Source organism: Pseudopodoces humilis, chromosome 13 (assembly GCF_049639895.1).
Source record: "Pseudopodoces humilis isolate 2021_Gansu_Grassland_sample_001 chromosome 13, ASM4963989v1, whole genome shotgun sequence".
In the NCBI taxonomy this organism is placed as follows: Eukaryota; Metazoa; Chordata; class Aves; order Passeriformes; family Paridae; genus Pseudopodoces; species Pseudopodoces humilis.
In genome coordinates, this window is record NC_142212.1 from 1,309,873 (window position 1) to 1,335,865 (window position 25,993).

The 25,993-nt window shown below is 41.1% G+C and overlaps 1 protein-coding gene across 2 annotated transcripts in view; it reads left to right on the plus strand.

The window, feature by feature from the left end:
• The window catches only part of BICD2 (BICD cargo adaptor 2), a 50,492-nt gene that overhangs the window by 14,000 nt on the left and 10,499 nt on the right, over positions 1-25,993 (plus strand). For both annotated transcript variants that reach the window (XM_014261358.2, XM_005532788.3), the window contains exons 2-6: positions 15,460-15,672; positions 18,570-18,722; positions 21,539-21,991; positions 22,961-23,980; positions 25,008-25,159. In XM_014261358.2, coding sequence (XP_014116833.1) covers positions 15,460-15,672; positions 18,570-18,722; positions 21,539-21,991; positions 22,961-23,980; positions 25,008-25,159 — 1,991 coding nt within the window. The remainder of the gene's footprint in view (positions 1-15,459; positions 15,673-18,569; positions 18,723-21,538; positions 21,992-22,960; positions 23,981-25,007; positions 25,160-25,993) is intronic.

Below are 25,993 nucleotides of genomic sequence, written 5' to 3' on the forward strand. Positions count from 1 at the left end.
TCCAACCGACCCGTACAACAATGCTCCTGGACAGTTTGTCTGTGGAGAGGACTCGGGCTTCTTGATTGGTCTGCCTGTAGATCCAACTCCCAAGTCCCCTACGAGGTGTATGGAGAAATAGAGGAGTTATTTACCACTTCTTTATATGGCTCATACCATATGAAACTTGGGAGAAGGTTTCCTGTTGCTGAAGCCCTTACCCTGGATGCTGTGGTGATAGGAGATGACTTGGCCTGTGACTGTGTGTGCTGGGTCCATGCTGTTGGCTCTCCACTCACTAGCCACCAGCCATGTGCTGTGCAAGGGTTGCATTGAAGCAAACAGGCCTGGCACTACAGGTTGGTTTGTTTTAATCAAGGCAGCTGTGTGCACAGAACTGTAGTTTAAATTATTGTTGTTACATAAGGCTACTGCCAGAACATAAATCAACGAGGTGGGGGTTAACTTTTCCCCACTCTTGGAATTGTTGATCTGGATTATTAAACAACAAATTTCACCTTTGGGGATTGGAGGAGACTACCTTTTGAGCCCTTGTTAAGACTAGGCTTTTATGCCTCTCATTAAGAGAGCTACTGTGTCTGTAAAGCAAGATGCAGTCAAAATGTTCATTTGCCACAAATATGTGTATTTGTTTAAAGAAAATGCAGTCAAATAGGATGGATGGAGGAGAAGTAATGGAGGACACAAGTTTGTGGGCAGCTCATCAGTGAAACATATCCAGAAGTTTGCTTTAATACCATGTTTTTACACAAGTTCCTGGAGGGGAAAGAAGTAATCTGGAGAATTTCAGTGGGATAATTCTAGCAATAGGATCTGAAATATACTATTATATAAAGTCCTGTTAAAATCCTTATTATGTAAGACTTTTTTTTTTCCATCCTGTTCACTTATGATTCTATATAGCAGTGTCTGTAGCATTACTACAAAGATCAGACCTGGTGTGGGCCTTCTTGATCTGTCTGCAGCCCCGGGAGTAGATGGCTCCTGAAAAGTCTGGTCCTCACCCAAGTGCAAGAGTGAGTGGTTCTGGCTGGATGCTGGCAGAGGGGTTCACACGTAGCACTTCCTCTGGTTTGTGACCTTGGGCAACTGAACCTTCACAGAGATGTTTAAATTATTAGAGAGAACAAAACCTGCATTGTGTTCCTACTGAACATGAGGTCAGAATTTAAGTCCAGATGTGTTTATTTGTTTTAAGATGCATTTTCAGTTAGCAACTATATGAAGGGCCGCTGGCTGGAGGATGGTGACAGACATGAATCTGTGACAGACATTCCCCATCTAACAAAACAAAAACATAGGCAAAACAGAAGAGCTGACCAAACAGCTGTTGTGGTGTTTGAATTAATGTGGCCTTTGAATTAATCCTTGGAACAGTTAGAATGATGGTGCCTTACATGTCCAAAATCCCAAATGAAGTTTACTGTATGCATTTTTTTTAAAGATGATACACTGAAAATAAATCAATGTCACTATCTGGCAGTAAGAGCACTGCTCAGGAATGTAAATATTCCTCCTGCTTCCTGCTGCTCAGCTCTGCTTGGCTGCAGTATCTTGCTTTGCTGAAATCAGGGGTGTGATGAACTTATGAGCACAAAATAAAATTAGATCCATTATTTGGAAGGAAAATGCTTATTTTTTATTTTTGAGTAATACTTTATTATCTCTTCATTAGTACTCCTTATAAAAAGAGAGTCTGAACTTAGCTCTCACCTCTGTGTATGCAGTTCTGTCTTGTGGTGTTGCAATTTGGGATCTGCTATCCGTGGTCAGGATTTTGTTTTTCTCATGGTGGCTGTATTTATTGCCTACCACACGAACCACACAGCTCTGCACACCTTTACACAGAGAGTGTGAAATCACACAGGACTTGCATCAGTAGCACTTCATGCCTGGGTTTGCAGTTGGAAGCAAACAACCATCGAGATTCTTGTCTCCTGAAATGATGAAGAGCATGTAATTATTTTTAAATCTGTCTGGAGGGGGGAGAAATTCAGTTCCCTATTTGTACCTACAAAGTCTCAATATTATTAGTTGGAAATTAATTCTTTAATGAAATACAAGATTTCTTTATGGTTTGACTTAGCTGTGTAAAGCTATTTTAGGAGCTCTGTGATCTACTTTCAAAGTCTCCAAAATTCACAGACTTGATTTGCTTCCTTTTAATTCTGAATGTCTAAGGCCTTAGGATAAAATAACAATGTAGTTATTCAAGTTTCTTGTCTTTGACAGTCTTGAACAGATTTCCTTTCTAATTTCAGACTTCCTTTCTAGTTTCTCTCTATGTGTGAATCCATCATGCTGTTTCAACTCTTCCTTGTTTTTCACTGGGTCCTCTGAAGCACTGTTGTCATTTCGGGTTTCAGACCTTGGCCTTGGATTCCTAAGACAGAGCTTTTGCAAGACATCCTTTGGAACTTATGATCCATATTTTTGTTAATTTCTAACTGTAGTTAGAACTCTTTGTGCATTGTTACATTTGGGCCACAGTTTTGGAGACAGGCACACAACTGAACACACTAAAGGTTATGTGTCAACAGCCAAAGTTTATTGATAAAAACTCCCTTTTATAGGGGGTTCAAAATTCCTGTGTTTGAACACCTGATTGGTTGAGGTCTCAACACTGCTCAGCTCACTGGCTGGTGAGATTTCTGCGTTCAGGATTGAATGGGGTTGGCTGGGGTCCCCTGGTTAAGTTCAAATCCAGCCTATCATTGTTTTACCCAGGGACTGGTTTATTTCTGCTCTTTGTCGTACTAGGCTGGTTGAGTTTAGGGGTCTGTTATGGCCAGTTTTATCTGTGCAGCTACAGACCAGCTGTCTGCTATACCAAACATCACAGCATGTAATTAACATTTGCTGGGCAATTTTCTGAAGAATTTGTTAAGTCCATCTTTTCTGTGTTGACTCCTGTGAGTTTTAAGGTATCTTTTAATTTTGAAGAATTTTTTAATTTTTTTAAAATTTTTAAAGCACCTCTAACAAGGTGCTTTACAGTTCAGCCAATAATTTAAAAATCTGCACGGTCTTCTAAGTAACAAAAAAGAAGCACCCTTTGCCACGTCCAATAAAAATCAGGTTTTTGTACTGTTGTTATTCAGTCATTTGTTTTAACTAATTCTGCTCTCTTTTTTGTACCCAGCAATTGTGTTTGATTAATTTGAAATCTGAGGACAGCTTTTGCTTGACCCTTTGCTGTTGCTTGCTTGCTGCTGCATTTCTGGCAAGGACAGAACATTGTGGACTTTGTTCGCGTGTTTTCTGAGGCCCCATTTTGATTTTGGTGAGGATTTTTTCAATTTTTATTTTTAATGATAGTTTCTGTGAAAGTTTTCTCAAGTCAGGAGCAGACTGTATTCACAAGCTGTCTTTGGGTTTCTCAGGTTGCATCCATTGTAGAGAATTCCCAAGTTTATCTTGGTTTCAGACAAGTTTTATCTTGGGTCTTGCTGAGGTAAGATCTCCTGTTGCAATTAGCAGCTTTGTCTTGCAAGCAGTGAGACTCATTGACTTCCTGTGGTACCGTCAGGCCTGAACTTTGGAGACTGTGGGTTTGCTCATAAGGTGGGAAACAAAACTGAACTTAAATAATGAAAAGAATTTGAATGTTTGGAGAGAAGAGGCACTTGCTTTGTAGCTGATAGTGTCATAGTGTTGTAGGACCTCTCAGAAGGCCACAGAGCAGTGACACATCCCAGGATAACCTGCAGTCTCTTTAGGTGTGCTGGATGCTGCTCGAACCGGCTTGAACAAAGCTGCAGGATCCATAACATCTTCAGCACGTATGTGATGGTGTGCATGACTCTCTATTGTGCTGTTTGTTTTAGCCAAAACTCTTGCCTTTGCCAGCAAGGACAGTGCCTGTTGTTATTCTGTTTTGACAGGTATTCTGCTTCAAAATGAGCAGTGGCTGCTGTAATTCTGACAGGGCCCTGTGAAAACAGCTGCCACTGTGCTTCTGCTGTCACGTGCTGAGGGGCTTTCTCTTTTCCTGTGCGCTGCTGCTGGGACCCCTCCAGGGCTGGGGCCCTAAGGGAAGCCTCTGCTTCCTGTTTGCCAGTGTTTAAGTCATGCACCGGGGCTTCACTTCCTCCTGTGTTTTGTAGCTCTCTCTTTGCTAATCCTCCCCTTTACTCCAGAAAGTGTCTCATGGAGTTGAGCAGATGGAAATGCACTCATCCTCCCTTTTTGAAGCGATGGTAAAACCCTATCCTTGAATTGTTTCCGACACTGACACCACTGGCAGACAGACATCTTGAGGGGACTGGGCAGTACCTCACCAGCCACACACACTGGCTATGGATTGAGCTGAGTGCTCCAGATGAACTGGTGCACACCAGTGACTTGGCCATGTGGCTGTTGCATCTGGCAGTTGCTCTCTACAGGATGTTTGTAGAAATTGCATTTTGAGAAGGCTGGGTTTTGTCCCTCTCCCTTCTTGCTTTTTAACCCAAACCTTAAAGTAGAGGCTCAAATATATCTAATGTTGATTTTTTTAAGCAATGCACAACTGTGATGGGCAGTGGTAATGTAGTTCCATGTATGTAGTTCAGTGTGAAGCCTGGATGTAGGCTGCAAGCAGAACATGTCAGAGGGAATCGAGATTTCTCTGGAGTTTGTTGTAAATACTGTGCTAGTAGGACACAAAATATTATGCAGTTGTATTTGGGTTAAACTCTCTTTGCTTAGGTTCTAGGGGGGAAATAAATTTGTTATTCAGATGTAATGAGTTCTTAATGAAAGGGCAATTAGGTAACAAGAAAATGTCTGCTTTTGCCGTGCAGAACTAGCTACCATCAAATGGTACATATGAAATGCCTTGTGCAGCTGTGCATGTGTGTGTGCTTCTGTGTGTGAGAATGATTGAAGACCACTAAAACCAGAAATCCTGGGTAGTAGTTTTGGTTTTTATAAAGCTCTTTGAGTACAGGTACAGGAACAATAGAGCTCACAGGAGCACAGGTAACTTTGCCATATGCAGGAAGTGATTCCACACTTAGCATTAGTCTCCTTTAATACTTTGGTGATTAAAAATCTGCTTAGACATTTTAAATAATTAGTCTGAGATTTTTAAAATTTATTTTAGGTTTCCCCAAAGTGCCTCATGTCCTGGTCCATTCTGGTACAACTAGTAGTAGGTACCAACAGCTATGTGCTGAGCTGTTTATGCAGCCATAATTCTGACCCTTGTAGAGCAGGGTTTGTTCCTGGAAGCCTCTATTATTGTCACACCAGGGGAAGTCACTATGCTGTAACAAGCAACAGTGTAATAAGCTGTATATTACATATGTTTTGCCGGATGCAGCCTACTTCCTTGTGTTATTTCTAGAGTGGGTGTGCCTATGCAGCAGGCAAGCATTGTTATTAGGAGGAGTCCTCATGCAGTGTGATGCTAATGATGTGAGCTATTGTATTGAAAAAAAAAGAAAACATTTACTTGAGTATCACTGGAGGATTTCATGCTTACTGTTACCATACAGATAAAATGTCCTTGGCTGGGGAGCAAAGCCAGTGAAGAGAATGGAAAGTGTTTTCTGTCACCACTCTGTGTGTATGTGTGTGTGTGTGTTCGGTCCTTTGGTTACCAATAATTAAAGAGTGGAGGCTGTCTTCTCATCTCAATCTTGCTCCCAGTTAAAACAATTATCTTCTGGGTTCTCTAATTTCAAGTGTGGGGTTGGAGCAGAGGGGGTGAGAGAGAGGTTAAACTTAATTTCTTGAGTCTGGCTGCTGAGCTAGGGAGCAGTTTCTTTGGTGCCAGCTGAAACTCTTGCTTTACCTTGGAGAAGCCTGCACTTAAACATCATCTGTGTAAATGGATTGTGCTCATATGTAATAAGTAATCTTTCTTGTGTGGGAACAAGGATGTTATAGCTTGTGCTTTATTTTTATGTTCCTTTCCTAGAATAGTAATTAATAATATTGCAGCAACTTTTCTAAATTCTGAAGTTAATCATGTTGAGGCTCAGCAGGCTTTTACAGCCATAGGATGGGCAGCCTGATACTCCAAATTTCTACAATGTCACTTTGTTTCCCTACTGTGCATTACTTTATAGGCACGTAAGGGTAAGCGAGCTCTGCTGCAGGGTTGCACTGCAGTGACACTCTGGAAGGTATAATCCTTCTCCAGCTCACACCACAACATTTTATGGAAGGCAATCTAGAATTATTTTTTGTGTTAATTTGGCTTTCTCCAAAGAAGGTGTAAACCATTATTTTAACAAAATGAAAACCGGATCAAGGACTGGACTCTTCCCTGGAGTATGCACAATTCTGCACCATTGCATGACTTTTTGGAAGATACTTGTCAGTATGGAGTGGGCTGACATGCTGGGAAGTGATGTAATGTTTTGAAAAGCCTCACAACTTCCCTGAAGGTACCAGATCTCCTGCAAGCTGTTTGTGACTCTATGCCTGCTGCTTAGTTAAGGTTTGTGTTTGGCCTCTGGGGGTATTTAAGCGTGGGAGAAAGAGCCTACTCCCAAACTCATGGAAATGTGAGAGCTTTTGTGGTGGTGAGGAACAAATGAGGAGCTGAGATCTGTGTGGCTCTACTGGCACCCAAGTGGTGGCTGGCCACAGGCTGAATGTGGGCTTGGGCTGTGGATGAAGGAGGTGGTGGTGCTGGGCTGGAGATCCAAGGCTGCCAAGAGGAATTTGGTCACACCTGCTACTTGCAAGGCCACACACATTCCCAGTGCATATGCCTGACAGACTGCAGGCAAACCCTTGTGTTCAAATAGAAAAATAAAGTTTTTGTTCTTGCAGGTTGTGTGTGGGGCAGTTAAACTATTTCCATTTTGGTCTAATGTGAAGGACAGAATAGCTATACTGGCTTTGTTAATTTGATTTTAGTAAGTTTCTCCTCCTAACTTTAAATACATCCACATACATATTTAGAGGACTGAGATCTCATTTGATTTTTCTTTCATGCTGTTGCAGGATCTTTTAGTGGTAATGTTTTGTTTTAACACCATGCAGCCTCCAGGCCCCACACAGCCACAGCACAGGTTAAGGTGGAACCAAAACTGGCCAAATAGAAACTTTCTAACACAGTTTTGAGTATTAGAGTGCAGGCATTCTTTATTGCAGCTGTGGTCACTTGGAGGATCTCTCCTCTAATCAAGTTCCCTGGTAAACAGAGATTTTTATCATACACACAGATTATATACTCATTAGATATCCCTGCTTACCTGATGTATATGTGTTACTTTATTTTACATAATTGGAAGTCCTTATGTGTTCTTTGGAGTCTTCTTTGGTGGTCTTCAATTTCTGGTGTCCTTTTTAGGTGGCTGTTTTTCAACCCCTGCTTTTGAGGAAGTGCAGTATCATTGTTTTGCACGGCTTCTGCTTTGTCAGCCTTATCTATTTCTCCAAGGTTACATTGTTCCCTTTATTTGATAAGAGTAAAAAAAGTATTGTTCTAGTCTACTATCTTTACCAAAGGTGAAGATGAGAAGGAAGGCAATGATGTCAGCAGAGGTACTTCATGATGTATTTGCTCAGTTTCCAGTGATTACTGAACAGCAAGGGGCATAATTTGATTAGTAACACTAGATGAAAGTTTTCTCTTCTATGAATTATTACAGTAAAGGCTGTGTGAGACCTTAATTGGCCTCATTAATCTTAGGCCTTAATTAATTTTAATGTACTTACAGATAACCCTACATTTTCCTTTATGAAATGTGTAATTTCATAAATTACACATTACTACAAACAGTAAGATCTTGTTGAGCTTTAAGTAAAGAGCTAACATTTTAAGAAGTAACGGGCTGCTTCCAAGTTTCTAGTGTCCACTGCACCCTTTGAAGGTTCATAACATATCTTCTCAAGACTAATTATGGGCTTTAGTGAAATTATTCTTTGAGGTCAGCTGCTAGAGATCTAGTGTGATACTTACAGATCACTGCTCCTGGTTTTCAGTTTCTAAATGTTATTTCATTATAGATCATACCTACATCAAGTTTCTGCACAATCATTTGTAATGCACGTCCTGCCATGTGCTTAGCTGGAATGCCTGCAGAGGTGCAACAGTCTTACCAGGACATTACTGTACAGAGCCCACTTGCAGTCACTTCTTGTTTTGTATGCAGTGACCTGCTTAAATCTCTAGTCTCCTCTGCTGCCTAGCTCCTAAACAGCACTGATGGTCAGCAGCATTAACTCCTCCTACACATTTCCTTCTTTCTTTCCTTTGAGGCTTGGTATGGAGCTGTGTCGATGTTGCTGGCAGCAGTTCATTGATCTGTTATGATGCACAGCAGAGAAAGACGCCTCAGGATAGCTTGTTTTTCCTTAACCCATCAGTTAAAGTTATCCCTAAAGGAGTACTTTTCTCTGTTGACTTGTGTGCCATTCCACCTCACCTTTCTCCCCTCACACATACCTTTTCTTTATTTATAAGAAAGCAGAAATCCATGTTCGCCAAAACTTCCATTCCTCTCTGGTTTAAACTCAGTAGAATGCAATTGCTCCTTTTTAATTCTCCTTCCCTGTTACAGTTATAGGAATTTTCCTTACAAAAAAAAACCCAACGAAAACCAAAACCCCAGGCTTTGGCTGAGTGCCCATTGCAATTGCTGAGAACAGCTGGACTTGCTGGTGGGCTGTGCTGGGGGCTGCTGGCTGTGTGGCTTTCCTGGGAAGGTGACTGATGATGAAGGCAGCAGCAGGTTCTGGGGTGGCCATGGGGACACCATCCTGCCCACTGTTTCCAGAGCAGGACACTGGGGATGAGGAAACGCTCCACACTGTCAGGGAATGTACTTTCAATGTCAGTAATCACATGTGTTTGCAAGTGACAGAGACCACATTTTGGGAGGATATATATTTAGCTAATATATAGCATGAGCTTTGAAACAGAAGCAGCATTCACATCTTCAATAGCAGCAATGCCCACAGTCTTTCAATGGCACTGATGAATGACAGTGGTGAATGAAATACCCTGTGACTAATGTCCTTGGCTTTTAACTCCAAGCTTTCCAGGACCTCTTCTTGGAAGTCAGAGTGGACTGACAGAGTCCTGGCAGGCTGGCTTTGCTCTTTTACGTCAAAAGGAGAGAGCATGTACCTTCATCACAGTTTGGTGCCTGCAGCTGTAGGAGGGGAGGATCAGGGCTGATCTCTGTTAATCAGTAGAAAGCCTCCTGAAAAAAGACTTGAATCTCTCTTGAGTAGTGGTAGAGAACACCTGAAGGAAAATGTCTTGTTTGATGTTTAGTCTCATGACTGTTATCCTTATTTTTTAAAAAAGGACATCTTGATTAATGGCAACTTTTCTTATTGGGAGCTTGGGTTCTGTTTAATTTTTATGGGTAAGACATTCTTTCACTGCAAAAGTAGCTAATGAGAGCCTTCTAAAAGGGGCAGTTTCTGCAAATCCTTCTTGATCTTCAGCAAAAAAGAAACAGAAACACATCTATCAGAGTGCTCTCAAACCTCAGCACAAAGGTGAATAGGCACCTCTCTGTGTGTTTCCTCTGGTGATGGGCATATGTGGTACTGCTCTTCTTGTGCATGCATGCACACAGGCATCACTCTGCTTTTCAAATTTAATTGAGGAAGGCAAGGGACTCTTTCCAGACAAGCTCTCCTTTATTGCCTTTTCCCTGTATTTATGTCAGCTTTTCTTGTTAATGAGTTTGAAGCTATTTCCTCTTCTTCCTAACGTGCTTCTTGGAGGAACGTGTGCATGTTCTGGTCTGCTTGTGGTGGTGCAGCAGCTGTGTTAATGTGACTCTGATAGCAAGAGGGGCTGAAGCATCTCTTAAACATCACCGTGTGAGTGAAGGAAGAGGTTAATGCCTCATGCTGCTTCATCTGTTGAGGATGGTTAGCATCATACAGCAGTGTTTCACTGCAGAGAAAAGGCCAGTGTGACATTTTCTAAATACTGCCCCTCCTGCTTGACATTTCAGCATCATGTGTGGCTGGATGCACAGCCTAGAAAATGGGAAGGAATGAGGACATGCACAGGTGAAGGAGGCTTCATTTGAGAAGAAATGAGCATGGGGATTGATGATGTCCAGAAGTTGATATCAGCTCCTGTGTAAGCAATTGTCTCTCTCTGCCTCCTCCCTACTTTAAATGGAGAACGCAAGTTCAGGTTTAGATAAAAAATGAATTTTTAAGCAATTTACTTTATGAAACTCCTTCAGTGAAATATTTGTGTTGTTTTCTGTTTGCTTGGGTGTGTTCCTGCATGGCACAGGGACCTCCCTGTCATTTTGACTGAGCATGAGGGGGATGTCATTTCCTCTGTTCATCTCTCATCTCAGGGCAGGTGGGCTGTGACTTTCCTTGTCAGTATATCTGCTTTAATATAGATAGATTTTTTTTATTTTTTTTTTCCTAGTTGTTGTGGTTCAATGTGTGTAAGAAGACAGGTACAGAGTGAAGGTATTGCCCTAGAGACAGTACAGGGCAGCCTCCAAAGCCCCTGACAGTCCCTGTGCAGCACCTGGATTCTGACAGGACTCTTGACAGGCCTTTAGGGACATCAGCTCTTTTCAGAGGTTAATAAAGGGTTTGGAATCCTACTGGGTTTGTTCAAAAAAAGCCCTTTCCAGCATTTCTTTGGGGGGTTTTATTTGATAGTGACATCCCAGAATTTTGTGTTACTCTTGTTTTTAGTTCAGGATCCCAGAAAATAAGGAAGCATAACCAGCATACTTTGGATGACTTTTGGGCTAAGTAGAGATCTGGAGTCACAGATTATAGAGGCAAATAAGGCAGAACTGCCCTGATTTTCCTGAAGGCCTGAGAGTCTTGCTTTTGAGCATGACTGAGATCAGTCTGTGCTTCTCCCATATCACAGCAGCTGTTCTGAGAGAAGCATTTGGAATTCTCCAAGAAGTGTGTTTCAGAGATTCTTCACATTTCATGTGTTCCATGAACAGCTGCACTGTGATAAAGAACTGCTTTCAAAAGATCATGTTTAAAATTTTAACAATGTTTTTAAGAACTTGATATCTGAGCAGTACACTAAACTTCAGAGAATTGGGAAAACTTTCTTCTCAAAACTTGGAGTTTTATACGAAAGCATCCTTCAGTGTACTGTTTCATGCAAAAAACTATTTGCATCTGCATGATTGAGATCTTGTTCCTCCTGCAATATAAATATAAACTGATGAATCTGTTGTCATCAAACCTAGGGGAAGTTTCCCCTTTTATGAAGTCTGTCTTTTGGAAATCAGTACTTTAAACTCAGTCTAAATGTAGTTTGATTCAGGGCTTCATTTGAAGTGAGCTGGGTTTGCCCATTTGATATAACACTGCAGTTTTTGGATGAGTCTGCCTCATCCATTTGCTGTCCAGATTCTTTTTTCCATTATCAATTGTTGTGGAGAGCTTTGAATTCTTGAGATTTAAGACACCATCATTTGAAATCTGTAGTAATCTCCTTAATTCAGCAATGATATTTTCTGGGCTATATGAGAGTATGATAGCATGTATTTTCTATGTGCCTTGAGTCTGCTGATGTAAGTAATTCTGCAAACATGAAAGTTGATTTAATAGCATTTAATAGCATTTTTGGTACTAATTTTTGTGAACCTTCATCAGCAAATTGTGGTAAATTTTCCTGTGTGTTTCAGGGATGTTATAATTGGCCTTTGGACAATGCTGTTTAGTGTATTTGAAAGAAGAGAGGAGAAGGATCTTGTGGACTGGTAGGGGTGGCAGCTTGATCAAAGGAAACCTGTCAGGGTTTCTGTTGATCTGCAGCTTTGCCAGCAGGTTATGAGCACGAACCAAAAACTGGCACCCAAATGATTTGGTGCACTTCTCTAATCTCGCTGCCCTTGCACCCCATAACTTCGAGTCCCCAGCTGGGATGTGTTTCATGTTTGCCTGGGTCAGATCTAAATGGCTATACAAAATTTGGGGTTGTGTTTTACAGAATTTGAAGTTGTGTGTTGGGGGTAGGGGTTCATTTATGTTGGTTTCAGAGGGTGTTAAACCCAAGGAGGGCTTTTGCTGTGCGTCCTGTGCAGCTTTCTGAAGAGATAGTTTAAGTTGTACCTTTGTCCAGAAAAGTACTTTCCAATGCACTGACAAGCACAGCTGAGCAAATAGCAAGACAGCATTTTGGTTCATTAACTCTTTGATTTTGCTGTTGCCCTGATCTTGGGAATCTGGAAGATAATTGATAATCCCTTAACATTAGTGTCTCATAATTCCTAGAGGCAGCTGTTGGGCAGAGCATGATGTTTTGCAGCCCTCACATCAGAAACTTTTATTTTGTGAAGAGATACTCCAAAGTCTATCATTCCAATATAACTGTGAACAGTTTTTTTCCCTAGTAGAAGGAATGAGGTTTTGGAAGAGGAGGAAGAGCAGGATAACTTTGACTTCTGCTTCTGTATTTTAAATAATGTTAAAGCAAAAGTAGAGGTGGGGGGAGATGCTGGACTTCAGGATGTATGAAGGTTTAGGGGTTTCATGCATGCAGTAAAACATCAGTTTTCCTTTTACTAGCTTGATTTAAGACAGGTCTGGGCTTGTAGCTATGGCAGGTAATTACATTGCCCTGTAATTTTGCTCAATTTTGTTAGAAGTTACATTTCCTGTTCTACACAGGAATTATGAAAATGTCTTGTAACAGTGATGTCTGAGGTTGTTTCTAAGTACATACAAGAGACATAACAAAGCTTGGTTGGAATGGAAGTGCTTTTCAAGTGCTGTCTTATAAATGCACACAGCTTGAATTGTTCCAGGCTGCCTGTCCTGATGACCATGGCTCTGAAGGAGGTTTCTTGTGTTCTGTGTGTGTGTCAGAGTCTGTTTACTCACAGTTCTGTACTCCAGACAGTCAAGCTAACGGCAGGGTTTCTGCTGACACTTCAGAAGCATGCTGGCTGAGAGCAAATAACAGCCTTACTGTGTAGAAATAACTGGACTCCACAGGGAACAGCAGCATCCTTTGGTAGGAGTGACCATGAGCTTGTTTCTGCAGTTAGTGCATGTGAGCCGTTCCTGTTTGGTTGGGTCAGCTGCTCCAGGTGGGACAAACCATAATAAAAGGCAGTTTCTGAAAATGGAGTCTGTTGTAGTAAATGGAAAAGCTTCTCACACATAAAAGTAGTGATAACATACTGAACTTCAGCTTGCCATCAGCAGAGAATAGAGAGTTGTGATTGATGTCTCAAAACATAGTGAGTGGTTGACAGCTGACCATGGAGTTAACAACACACCTTCAAGCCTCTGAACAAAAATATGCATTCTTTTATGGAAATGTGGGAAACTTGTAAACTGATGAAAAACTGTTACTTGTAAGAGTAAGATTTTAGACATAGAATTCATTTTTTTACTGAGCCCAAAAAATGCATAAACCTCTGAAAAATAAAGAGGTGTTTTACATGGGTTACTCAGTGTTAGTAGCTCTTCCAAATTTACATTAGGCATTCTCCTTTGAGGCTTAAGGCAGTCCCCAGCTTGAGGAGATTATGTGGTTTCTTGCACCTTTCTCTGAAGCATCTGGCAGTAGCATCTGTAGAAGACAGGATATTGGATTAAAAAAAAGTCTCACCCTCTGTGGTAGTTTCTGTATTTAAATACTCCCTGTCAATTGTGACTTGGGAAAAATGATGACATTTTCTTTCCAGATATTAAAGAAACCCAAGGCCTAGCATCTGCCTTGGTACTTTCATGAGCAAATTAGTCATTATTCTCAAGAATCTCTCCCATAGTGGAATAACTTAGCTCCTTGATGAAATCATGCCTGGACTCTGAGGTCTGGCTGATCAGCTGTGGCTTTAAGTGTCCTGAACTTCCATTTGCTGTTTTGGCATGCTGCAAAGCAAATGGTGCTATTTCACAGGGCAAAGAGATGCCCATTGTCCCTTTCTCTGTGCCAGAGATTTGTCATACATGCTGTGTATAAAAGGTGGATCTTAATTTATTATGGGGGGAAAACAGTGTATTTGAGGAGCTGGAGTGCTTTTTGCTATCCCTTTAACATTTATGGAGATCTTGGGTATTAGGCTTTTAAGCTGCTTTGTTGAAATTCATTTGACAAGGACTTGCACAGATGGTGCTTTTTGTCTGAAATATGGCGCTTTTTAATTTCCCTTAGGTTATGTTGATGAATCTGGCTAGAATTTCTGCAATGGATGTTTGTTTCCTGTATCTATGAATTGCTTATCAGAAATAAAATTTAGTCTGATAGGAGCAATATCTGTTTGCCTTTAATTATAGGCAGAGCTAGCATACTTGATCAGCTGTTTCAGCCCTGGTATAGTCAGTAGTTTCTGTGCTATTAATGTGCCTGCTGTAATATACAGGAGTAATAAAACACTGAAATCTGTTTATCTTCAGAGCAGATTTTTTTTCTTCTCTGACAGTATTTTTCTGAAGAGCTGGGAAAAGATGATCAGTTGAAGATGCATAAGATAAGGAGTTTGATGAGATGTTTCTCTGTCCTTTACATGGCCTGATATTAATGTTGACTAGGAAAATTTGCCATGTTTTGGTATCTCAAAAAGATGCCGTGGCACTTGGAAGCTCCAAATATGCCTTGGGTTGGATTGTGGTGCAACAATTTAGCAGATCGCCTTTTTAATTTCGTTGAACGTGGCTGATCTGACTGGCAGTGTGTTACAAATAAAACTGCTGCAAGTGGCCAGCTCTGCTCTCCAGCATGTGCCAGTGCCAGCCTCAGGGTGCTCCATCCCGCAGTAGCTGGGGTGTCTGTGTGTGCCAGGAGCACATGTGGGGAGCACCACCACAGGGACAATCACCTGGAAGGGTGTCAAACAGAATGAAGACTCCAAAAAAGCAATGTGAGGAGGCAAAATAATGCCAATGTCAGGACTAGGCACAGGCAGGCTGTGCTGAGTGGGTTGGATTTCTGACCTGCCTTTGCTGGCACACTGCTGGGGATTGATGTGTCGGGCTGGCTGGGGGATTGTCCGCTGACCTACTTCAGCCAGCGTGACCCCACTGGCTTAGCCTGGATCCGGAGCAGCCCTGCCGACATCGCCGAGCCCAGGGGAAGGGGGCTGTAATCTCCCAGCCAGGAGCAGCTGCTGGGAGCTCCCAGCCTGGGAAAGGGAGCAGGCTGCTAATGCCAAATGTGTTCTCAGTGATTCTGGTTTTGCAGAATGTGCGTGTGCAGCAGTACCTACATCTTGCAGTCTGAAAGCCAATCCTGTTTTAACAGCAGACTCGGGTCACTACATTGTTGTTCCCTCCTACAAGGTTTATATGAGGTTCTACTTAAGCGTTCTGCATCACAAGGCACTGTTTGGGTGCTGCAGTTTACTTTCAAGAGCACAGTGTTTGCCACTTATTAGCATTTGTAAATCTTACCCCAGAATTGCAGGGTGTAGGAGAAGGTTGCGTTTCTTTGCCTTGAAGAAATATATGAGGGTAAATGTTTTCAACTATTTAAAATTGAAGTTACTTATGCAGAGTTATACCTTTACTGATAAAAGATGTGTTTTCTGACTCTTCTAGGCTTTTGGACAGGCCCATACCAACCACAAGAAGGTAGCAGCAGATGGAGAGAGCAGAGAGGAAACCTTGATTCAAGAATCAGCTACCAAAGAAGAATACTACATGAAGAAGGTTATGGAGTTGCAGACAGAATTGAAGCAGATAAGAAATGTCCTTGCCAACACACAGTCTGAAAACGAACGCCTTAATTCTGTTGCCCAGGAACTGAAGGAGGTGAGTGAAGATGCAGGGGGTACACTGCAGTTTGGATTTGTTACATTTTCTGGTGCTATGTAACCAAAAAGGGAAAGATTCTCGAGCTGAAAGGTGATTTGACAGACAAGTAGCTGCATGTTTGGCCATGGTGGTCCTGTGGGCACTGAGCATCAGTTTCCTCAGTTCCAGATTTACTGCCTTAGAAAGCAGAGGAACCTTTTTAGGCCAAGCAAAGAGACATGCACTTTTTCTGCTTCATTCCCAGTGCATATTTTCTTGCTGCAAATATTTGTGGCATAATTTCCCTTTTTATCCCTTTTTCCTCCTTAATTTCTGAAGGTGTGGAATTATAACAGAAGTCTGCAATGCACAAAGAGAAGGATAGTAAAGTTTATAGTTGTGTGTTTTCTCGGATGAAGTGATGGCTTTTGCATTTAGGTAGGTTGCTGAACATAATAACTTTGACCTTTTATTGTTTTACTACTGAAACCACATATTTTTAAGGGGAAATAATTGCTGAGACATTACTTAAAGAGTTTAATTACTTATAAAATCTGTAGCTCAGCAGAAGTCTTTGTGGCATTAGTGCAGAAATTGTTTTGAGAGCTCAAACCATTGCTTAAAAATTCAGACTGGTAAAACTACAGAGACTGTAAGCCACAGGTGGATGGATAAAACAGTCAGCAGTTACTATTCCTGAGCTTTCTTGCACCTTCCTTTGAAACACCTGTCTAGTCCTAAGCTAATCAACTGGCCTCCCCTGCCAGGAGGGGAGGCTGTCCAAGAGCCCACACCACATCTGAAGCTCAGCTTATTCCATGGCACCTCAGCTGCAAGTGTCTCATGTAATTTCTTTAGGACATAGTAACAAATGTGTGGATAATATTTGGTGGCAAAATCGATGAGAAGATGTGAGTTACTTCTCTGGAGATGTGGAGATTCACTTGTGCCTCTTGTTGGGGTATGACAGAGAAGATTTGTGGTACAAACGGTCACAAGTGATCAAACAGGCCAGTCAACTTCTTTAACTTTGTGAAACAGAGCTGGAATCAAGTCCTGTCCTTAGACAGGGAAGTAGTTCCTAGAAACACAGACACAGCTCTTGTCTGTATTTCTCAACCTTTAAGACTAGCTTAATGGAAAAGCTGCCCACCCAAGAGGTAGCATGTTGTCTGTGAGGGATTCTGGTCACTTCTCAAAGTGCACTGAGCAGCAGATTTCCAGTCTGCTTCCAGTGTCACTGAAACTAGAGGTGATAATTCTTCCAGATACTGCCACATTCCAGTCATCTTTTAAGGAGACATAAAAGTGTGAGTGTTAACCTTCAGCTTTCCTTTGGCCCTGTGTTTGTGCAAAGATAGAGAGACAACACTTAGGTATGGAATATGGGCTATAGCAATTTGATGATCTTGGGGGTCTTGTCTAACCTAGTCATTCTGTTCTGTTGAATTCTGTTGAACTTATAATTTTCACTGGTGTACTGTAGTGTCTGATTTCAGCAATTTTGATTTCTTGGTGTGCTGTGAAGTTGTGCTCTCTTTGTGGCCAAGAAAAAAGAAGACAATTTTATATAGTCTAATCTTTACCTTATGTGTGAGGGAATTGTAATTTAAATTTATTAGTCTTAACAGTTGGAGGTGATTCAGTATTTGTGTTTAGAGCATACCAGATTCAAGCCTTGGCACGTGCTCCAGCTGCAGACATTTCCCTTATCTCAGTGTGCTGTGTGTGCCTGTTGGTACCCATGTGGTTACTCAGTGGACCCCTGCTGCACAGCCTCAAGGGCTGAGACTGTATTTGGTTATCACTGGCATGTCTGTGTCTGGCTGGGAGTGGAGAGCTCGGAGGGAATCTGAGTTTGTAGGCCTGAGGCTGAAATTTGCTTGGCTGGGCTGCAGGACAGGTGAGATCAGGCAGCAGATTCTGTGTGCCAGCTGAAGTGACAGGCTGCCTCTGTTAGCAGCTAGCAGAGGTTTTGAATTAGAACTGTGGGAATCCACCCTATTTCATCATGGGCATGGCTATAAAAATCTGTATTCCCTGTTTGCCTATATCTGAAGCTAATTCTGTGAATGTTTTAGAACATACTTTCCACTTGGTATGAATTAAGTGTTTGAAGACAAGGCTTGAAGAAAAATAATATTGGAAAAGCTAAGTACAGTGAGCCATTCCTATAGTTGTATGTATTCCAGCTCAGTTTATTAAGTGTCTGTATATTCATGAAAGATCCCAAGATCATACTACACCAATATATTGGTTTTTACTTCTTATCTATTTCAAAACAATGGTAACCTTTTCTTTGAAGTCTTTTGTTAAGTCCTGCATAAGTCTTGGGCCTGAGGGAAGGGAGTATTTTATGTCAATCAGTTTCTATTCTTTTCTACCTGAGATCTTAGATTTCATGAGTTTTAACTCTGTGTCTCTCTCCAAAAGGATTAATTGTGTCATGTTTTCAGCTTATTGCTCTGGTCAAAAGAAAATGTCTGTTGAAAAGCAGCAGCAAATACATGTCCAAATAAGAACATCTGGAGTCATCTGAGTCTGTCTTTCTCTTGTGAAAAGGCCCTTCTTGTTAAAGTGGAAACAGATTTGGGCACTGACTTCTGGTCTGGAAAACTTTTGCTGGTTGCTACAGCCAGTGAAACAACACAGGTGTGAATGCTGCTTTCCCTGCTTGTTTCTTGACATTTTTCAGAATCAGTGGTGAGAATTTGTAAGAAAAGCAAGAATGCAAAATCTAATTGTTGTGTAAATGACTTGGTTTTCTGTAATTTCAGGGGGTGAGGGGAAGAGTTTCTGTTTCAATATAATTCAATTAATTGCTGCACATAAAAATATATAAGAGATACAAAATTTTGGAATTTAATTGTAGCTGAACCAGTTGCCATCATTTGGGGGTTTGTTTGTTTTTCCAGGTTAACCAGAATGTGGAGATTCAAAGGACTCGCCTGCGAGATGATATTAAGGAATATAAATTCCGAGAAGCACGTTTGTTGCAAGACTATACTGAACTTGAAGAGGAAAACATCTGTCTCCAGAAACAAGTGTCTGTCCTGAAGCAAAGTCAGGCAAGTTTTTCAACCAGTGAGCATTGCTTTGGTAGCACCAGTTAATTCCTGTGTTACAGTATGGTTCTGTCTCATTTGAACATCTAGCTACTCATTTTCTACCTCTGTACTACTTTTGAGACTATAAGCTCTATATTTTAGCACAAAGACTTGTCCTTTCTGACTCTATTTATACATAGCCATAATACTTCATTGATTCTACTTTGACTTCCAAGTCCTTCCATTGCCTTCTTTTTCTCTGATGGAAGAAAAGTCTCTATCACTCTGCTTTGTTACTTGGTTTAGCCATTTTGCTACAGTAGTTTTTCAGTGTTTCTTTACAATGCCCTCCATCCATCCATCTTCCATCCTTCCCCTTCTACAGTATCTGGAAATGGGGGTGTTTCTGAAATATACATTTTAATTGCTGCTTAATCCTTACCTTCTCTCTCCATTTCTGTGCTCCTCTTCTCTTCTAGCTACATTTATTAAACTTGGAATGCTGTTATAGTTGCTCTGCACTTTCACATCTGTGTGACAGCTTGTCTGAAAGGTCACATTTAATTGTGCAGTTCCAGCTATTTCCAGAGTTTTAGAAAACTGCATTCTTGGAACTTCTTAAGAACTTCTCTGAGTTATCATTTGTGGAGCTAATTAGATTAGATGTGGTCTTTGGAATGCTTCACTTATCTTCATCTATCAGTGTGGGACTTATTATTTCTATCCTATTTCTATCCTAGTCTTAGTCTTATTCTTCAGGTAGCTGTCAGTCCCATTGCACAAGTAAATCTCAGTTGGGAAAGTGAAGGACACAGGCAACAAAGAAGCAAGGGCTGGAGTCCCTCTGCTCTGGAAACAGGTTGGGAGAGCTGGGGGTGTTCAGCCTGAAGAAGAGAAGGCTCCAGGGAGACCTTCCAGTACTTAAAGGGGCTCCAAGAAAGCTGGAGAGAGACCTTGGACAAGGGGGAATGGCTTCCCATTGCCAGAGGGCAGGGATAGATTAAGTAGAAATTTTTGGCTGAGAGGGTGGTAAGGCACAGGTTTCCCAGAGCAGCTGCAGCTGCTCCCTCCCTGGAAATGTTCAAGGCTAGGTCAGACAGGGCTTGGAGCACCCTGGTCTAGGGGAAGGTGTTCCTCGCTATGGCAGGGGGAGGAATGAGATGAACTTTAAGGTCCCTCCCTACCCAAACTATTCCCTGATTCTATAATTCCATTATAATATTCCTAAAATCCAAGTTCTTTAGAAGGCACAACATTAATACATCTGTTGTAGTCAGCACATGGTAAAATCTCTTTAGCATTTGCTGCCGAGCTTCTTCAGTGTCTGAACGAAAGCTGCCCTCCCAAGCTAGATATGTGGGATATCAAATGTATTTTATTTATGTCCAAGTGAAACTCTCTGGTAGTCTTTATTACTTTGGGCCTCACTGCCCCAAACAGGGTTCCAGGTTGGACCTGTTCTGCACCTGCATATACTGGGTCTAATTATGCAGTTTTTGGGTGCTCCTGTAGGAGGGACAAAGGGGGCTGTTTTGCTCTAGATGCAGGCTGGAAGAGAGAGGGAACTGGTAAAATCAAACCTGTGCAATTGGTTACTTTTGGGTTTTACCTTTTTTTTCTTATTCATCATATTCAGAACAGCAGGTGAAAGTTCCCAGCTCCATGTTCACATTCTAGAATAACAATACTGGAGAGTGCTGCCATTCTGGCCCGAGTCAAATTTAACCCTAGATGCAATCTCAATACTTGCTAGTTGTTATTGGCTGCTGTATTTTTATTCTGGAAACTTTGAAAATAGACTACAATCTGAAATATTTTATCTTAGTGGAAGTATACAGAGCAAAGAGCTTGTTCTTTTCATGACAGTGGATTATCTAATTTTCTACCTTGTCCTAATCCTATTTTATGAACTTTAAATTATTCTAGTTTTTAATTATTCTAGTTACTGATGTAATTAGAAGCAGCTGCCAGGTTTTCCCAGGCAACACTGAATTGTCATGCTTGGCTCCTGGTTTGTAAGTTGTGTGTGGTCCAGCACTCCCAAGTTGCTGTATGTTGGTATCAAAGATGCATTTACCAATTTGCAAACAATAAATAATGTCACATATCATATGGTATGAGTTCCATTCTTTCAGGGTAAGGAAAAATATTCTTTGTTTCTTCCCTGCTTCCCACAAGTGATTAAAAATTTTACATTAATTGTTTGTGTACATAATTTCAGTGCAAGAGAAGTTTAAAAAAGTGCAGTATTAGATGTAATAGATAACATGCCATCAAGGTCATCAATGTGAGTCTGAAGTGTAGAGTCTGAATTGTAGCCTTTTCAAGATGTGCTGAAATGATGATGAGAGAAATACTAAAGCATTTTATTTTGAATGTATAAAAGCAGAGCTTGATCACAGTTTTAACCCAGTGGTGTATTTGAATGGCAGTGAAGCAGAGTGTCAAACTGTACCTTTGTCATGCCAAGTTTTGGAAATACGAAGCTTAACTTTGTGGGAAGGCTGTCCAGGGAATTTGTTAATCAAACAAATGCTAGGAAAGACTGTTTTGGGATGCTTCTGTATCAGACACACTGTATCTCCCATTTGTCCTGATTGAGCTGGAACACATGACTTCATTTGACAGTTTGCTTAATGAATTTATTCTGTGGTCTCTGAATTACATAAGCATGTTTACAGTCATAGTGCTAAAACTAGACTCCTGAAACAAAAAAAAGTATTCTATTACTATATTAATATTTAAGGGACATCAAACATTCAAAAGCAAAATTACTTGGTGCCTTGCAAGCAGACATTTTCATTAGAGGTTTCTCCCCCTCATTTGTATATCTCCAGGTGGAGTTTGAAGGCTTGAAACATGAAATCAAAAGGCTGGAAGAGGAAACCGAGTTTCTGAATAGCCAGCTGGAAGATGCCATCCGGCTGAAGGAGATCTCGGAGCGCCAGCTTGAGGAGGCCTTGGAGACACTGAAGACAGAGCGGGAGCAGAAGAACAACCTTCGGAAGGAGCTGTCTCACTACATGAACATCAACGATTCCATGTACAACAGCCACTTAAACATCTCTTTGGATGGGCTGAAGTTCAGCGATGAAGCCACAGAGCCCAATAATGATGAAATCATGAATGGATTTGAACAAAACTGCCTCAGCAAACTCAGCAATGGCAAGAACAGTACTTCAACACCCAAGAAAAATGAAAGTTTCCCTCCAGCCCCAAGTCTGGTTTCGGATCTTCTGAGCGAGTTAAACATTTCTGAAATCCAGAAGCTGAAACAGCAGCTTGTGCAGGTAAATGGGTTTCCTAAAGAGCTGTGCACTTCCAAGTTTGGGATGTACTTTCAGTCTTTTTGGTATCTCATGTAGCACTGTTTATACTGTATTTTTAAATGCTTCATTTGATTCAGAATTTGAGGATGTTAAATGTTTGTCAGTGAAAAACCACGGCTTTTTTCTTTTCCTTTTTTTTTTTTAAATGCAGTGGAAGTGACAGTCATGTCCTTTCCTTGGTGGAAAGTTCTAATGCATCTCCTGTGCAATACTCACTGTGTGTACTTCACTGTGTCACTAGCAAGAACAAAAGTGGTTTGTTTCAAAATTGAAAGTTGCTCTAATCACCTTCATCAAAAGGTGTTTTGTACTTATATTTTCTGTAATTAGTTCAAAGAGCACGAAGTCTTAATTACCACCAAGCATTTCTGTGCTATATTTATGCAATTAGGAGATAGGAAAGTTTAGAGCAAGTTACACATTTCTGTTTCCTACTAATATTTTATCAAGTGTGTTTTAAATTATCTTCTGTAAGAAAAAAACCTTTTGCAAACAACTGTCAGAATTTTTTTAAATTAGAAATTTAAGAGGAAAAACTTGAAAAGGTTTTGGTATTTCTGAGCTTTTCATGAAGTTCCAAGCTTTCACCATAGAGTAGCTGCGTGTTTTCTAGAATTTACTTGATATTATAGAAGATAGCAATAAACTTTAGCCTGTCGTTAGCTGAAAGGAAGTTTTCACAATGAGACCATCAACTAGGGAGATAAATGTGTAAAAATGTGCATTTTGAAGAGGAGATAAGAAAGAATTTGCAATGAACACTGTACTTGAGATAATTTTAGAATACATTGTAGAGCCTTTCCCATAATGTGCAAGTGATTGGATTTCTGTAACCATATGGACCATTGGCTAAGTTGCTGTCTCTTAGAGTTAAAACGATTTAAGTGATACAGTTCCCTTAACCTAGATGTCTGTGTTCCTGCATTTCAGATGGAAAGAGAAAAGGTTAACTTGTTAACGACACTGCAGGAATCTCAGAAGCAGCTGGAAAATACACGAGGGGCCCTCTCAGAGCAGCATGAGAAAATTGGCAGGCTCACTGAAAATCTGAATGCCATGAAGAAACTCCAGGCCAGTAAGGAGCGCCAGTCTGCCCTTGACAACGAGAAGGACCGAGATAGCCATGAAGATGGAGACTATTATGAGGTTGACATCAATGGGCCGGAGATCCTGGAGTGCAAGTACAAAGTGGCTGTGGCAGAGATTACTGACCTGAAAGAAGAACTCAAAAATTTGAAGGCAAAATACAAAGAATGTGAGTCTAAGTATGAGGAAGAGAAGAGTAGATACGAGACTGAGAGCCAAGCTCTCACTGAAAAGATCACCTCACTGGAAAAGTCCAGTAGGCATGATAGAGAGCAGATGGGCAGGCTGGAGAAGGAGCTGAAGAAAGTCAGTGATGTTGCTGGAGAAACACAGGGCAGCCTCAGCGTGGCCCAAGATGAGCTAGTCACCTTCAGTGAAGAACTGGCCAATTTATACCACCATGTGTGCATGTGCAACAATGAAACTCCAAACAGAGTGATGCTGGACTACTACAAGGAAGGTAAAGGTGGGCGCAGTAGTCCAGAGGCCAAGGGAAGAAGGTCTCCCATTCTTCTCTCGAAAGGGCTGTTAACTATTGAGCTGGGAAAGACAGAGAATGGAAGTGGTGACAGCAGCCCATCCCCAGTGTCATCTCTGCCATCTCCTGTGTCAGATCCTCGGAGGGAGCCAATGAACATTTACAACTTGATTGCTATAATTCGGGATCAGATCAAACACCTGCAGGCTGCTGTGGACAGAACAACCGAGCTGTCCAGGCAACGCGTTGCTACTCAAGAACTCGGGCCAGTGGTAGACAAAGACAAGGAAGCTCTCATGGAAGAAATCCTGAAGCTGAAGTCCTTGCTGAGTACCAAGAGGGAACAGATAGCAACTCTGAGAACTGTGTTGAAAGCAAACAAACAGGTAACCATGTCTTAGAGGTTTGAAGGTTACCATGTCAGGGAATTAGGTCATAAGCACAAGAGGATTTATCTTTGAGGTCATTCTGCCATTCCCTCAGCTCTGTGGGGCTTTTGTTGCTGGTTTTTGGCTAGTCTGAGGCTGAAGCTGACTGTTCCATTAGAGACATCCAGCTGTCCCACTTAAAGATGAGCACTGGGGCTGTAATTGACTTCAGCTTCTCATGTGCTCCTGAGATTTTATTAAGGTTCAGGTAGCATCAATCTACTGTCTGTCTGAATTAGATGAGGTTATATTTAATATAGCACACCTAAAATAAAGAGGTTTTCTACTTGAAAGAATTCTAGTAGCTACCCTTGAAAGAGATTTAACTATTGTTCTCTCTCGAACTCAGAAATAAAAGAGAGCTTTCCAAGATCAGAATGTGATGCAAGAATGTGGCAAAATAACATAGGTGAAAGATAAAATTAGTCTTTCGGGACTGGACATTCAACAACATCAGCAGTGCAGTAGGTGAAAATAACTTCCATTGAAGCACCACATGACATACTTTGTCTTCTTCTCTACATTTAAATTGAAATTGTCTTAAAAAAAAAAGTATAGTGTTGCTTAAGAATGAAATAAGCACAGTGAGTTTTCACATTTTAATAAAGGTGTCCCAAATGTAAGCTAGGTAAAATTCTCTAAGGGTTAGAGAACTGTGCTAGTGATTGACAAATGCATTTAAAGATACTAAGTAGATTGTTTTGTTCTTTTGTGTTGCTAGAAGATAGGTTTCACTAAATCTATATTCTGTAACTTCCTTGATGCCACTGCATTGTTAATGGGAGTAGAAGACAGCTATGTCTGTTCCCAGTGTACAGAAATGAAATTTTATTTTATCTGTACAAGATAAGTTGACCTCAAGTTTAACATTCCAGTACAAAGTAATTGTTTCATTATGTGAATAGTGATTAAAAATCTTTTAGCCAGCCATTTGATGAAGAGTTTCATTAAATGTTATGTTTCTGTTCTCCCTGGTTACCAACAGACTGCAGAAGTGGCCCTTGCCAACTTAAAAAGCAAGTATGAGAATGAGAAAGCGATGGTTACGGAGACCATGATGAAGCTGCGAAATGAGCTGAAGGCTTTGAAAGAAGATGCTGCCACTTTCTCTTCCCTGAGAGCTATGTTTGCTACAAGGTAAAGAGTATAGTGAACTCCACAAAATTTAGTTCCTTGATTGTGTGGGGAGGAGTTGAACATCCTTCCCATCCACCCTGCTGAGAGTGGAGCAGTAGGTGCTTTTCCCAAGCTCATTGCTTGCAGTGTGTGTGTCTGTGATATGCTCCTATTGATGAGGAACATGTAATGTGCTGCTACAAAACATAAAGCTCTTGTGGCAGTATCTATTCAAATTGTCTGGGAGATTACCTGTTATCCCTGGTTCTTAAAGCCATTAGCTTTGAGAAGGAGTGACATTTAACAGTGCAAAATGAGCATTTACTGTACACTGAAGATGGGACTCTGCTTTACCTTGATGATCTAGAAAAAGGTAAAGCTGTTGCAAACATCCTGGTATTCTTAGGTTGTCCATCCTGCAGTTGGTGTCTGTCGTTTCATTGACCTGTGTCAGCTGATTTGATTGCTTTGTCTTTGGAACTTGCTTCTGCTTAGTTGTGCTTTGTGGTGCTAACAGACATAAAACCCTGCTGACACACAGAATCACTGAATGAGTCACCAAGTTTGGAAGAGATCTTTAAGATCATCAAGTCCAACTGTCAACCCAGCACTGCCACTTAACCTTTAACCCACATCACCCAGCACTGGATGCAGATGCTTTTTGAACACCTCCAGGGAGGGTGACTTCACCACCCTCCGGGGCAACCTATTCCAATGCCTGACCACCTGAACAGTGAAAACATTTTTTTAATATCTACTCTGAATCTTCCCTGTCTCAGCTCAAAGCTGTTTCCTGTGATCCTCTCACAGGAGGCAGAAGAAACTGGCACAGCAGAAGAAACTGCCCCCTCTGTC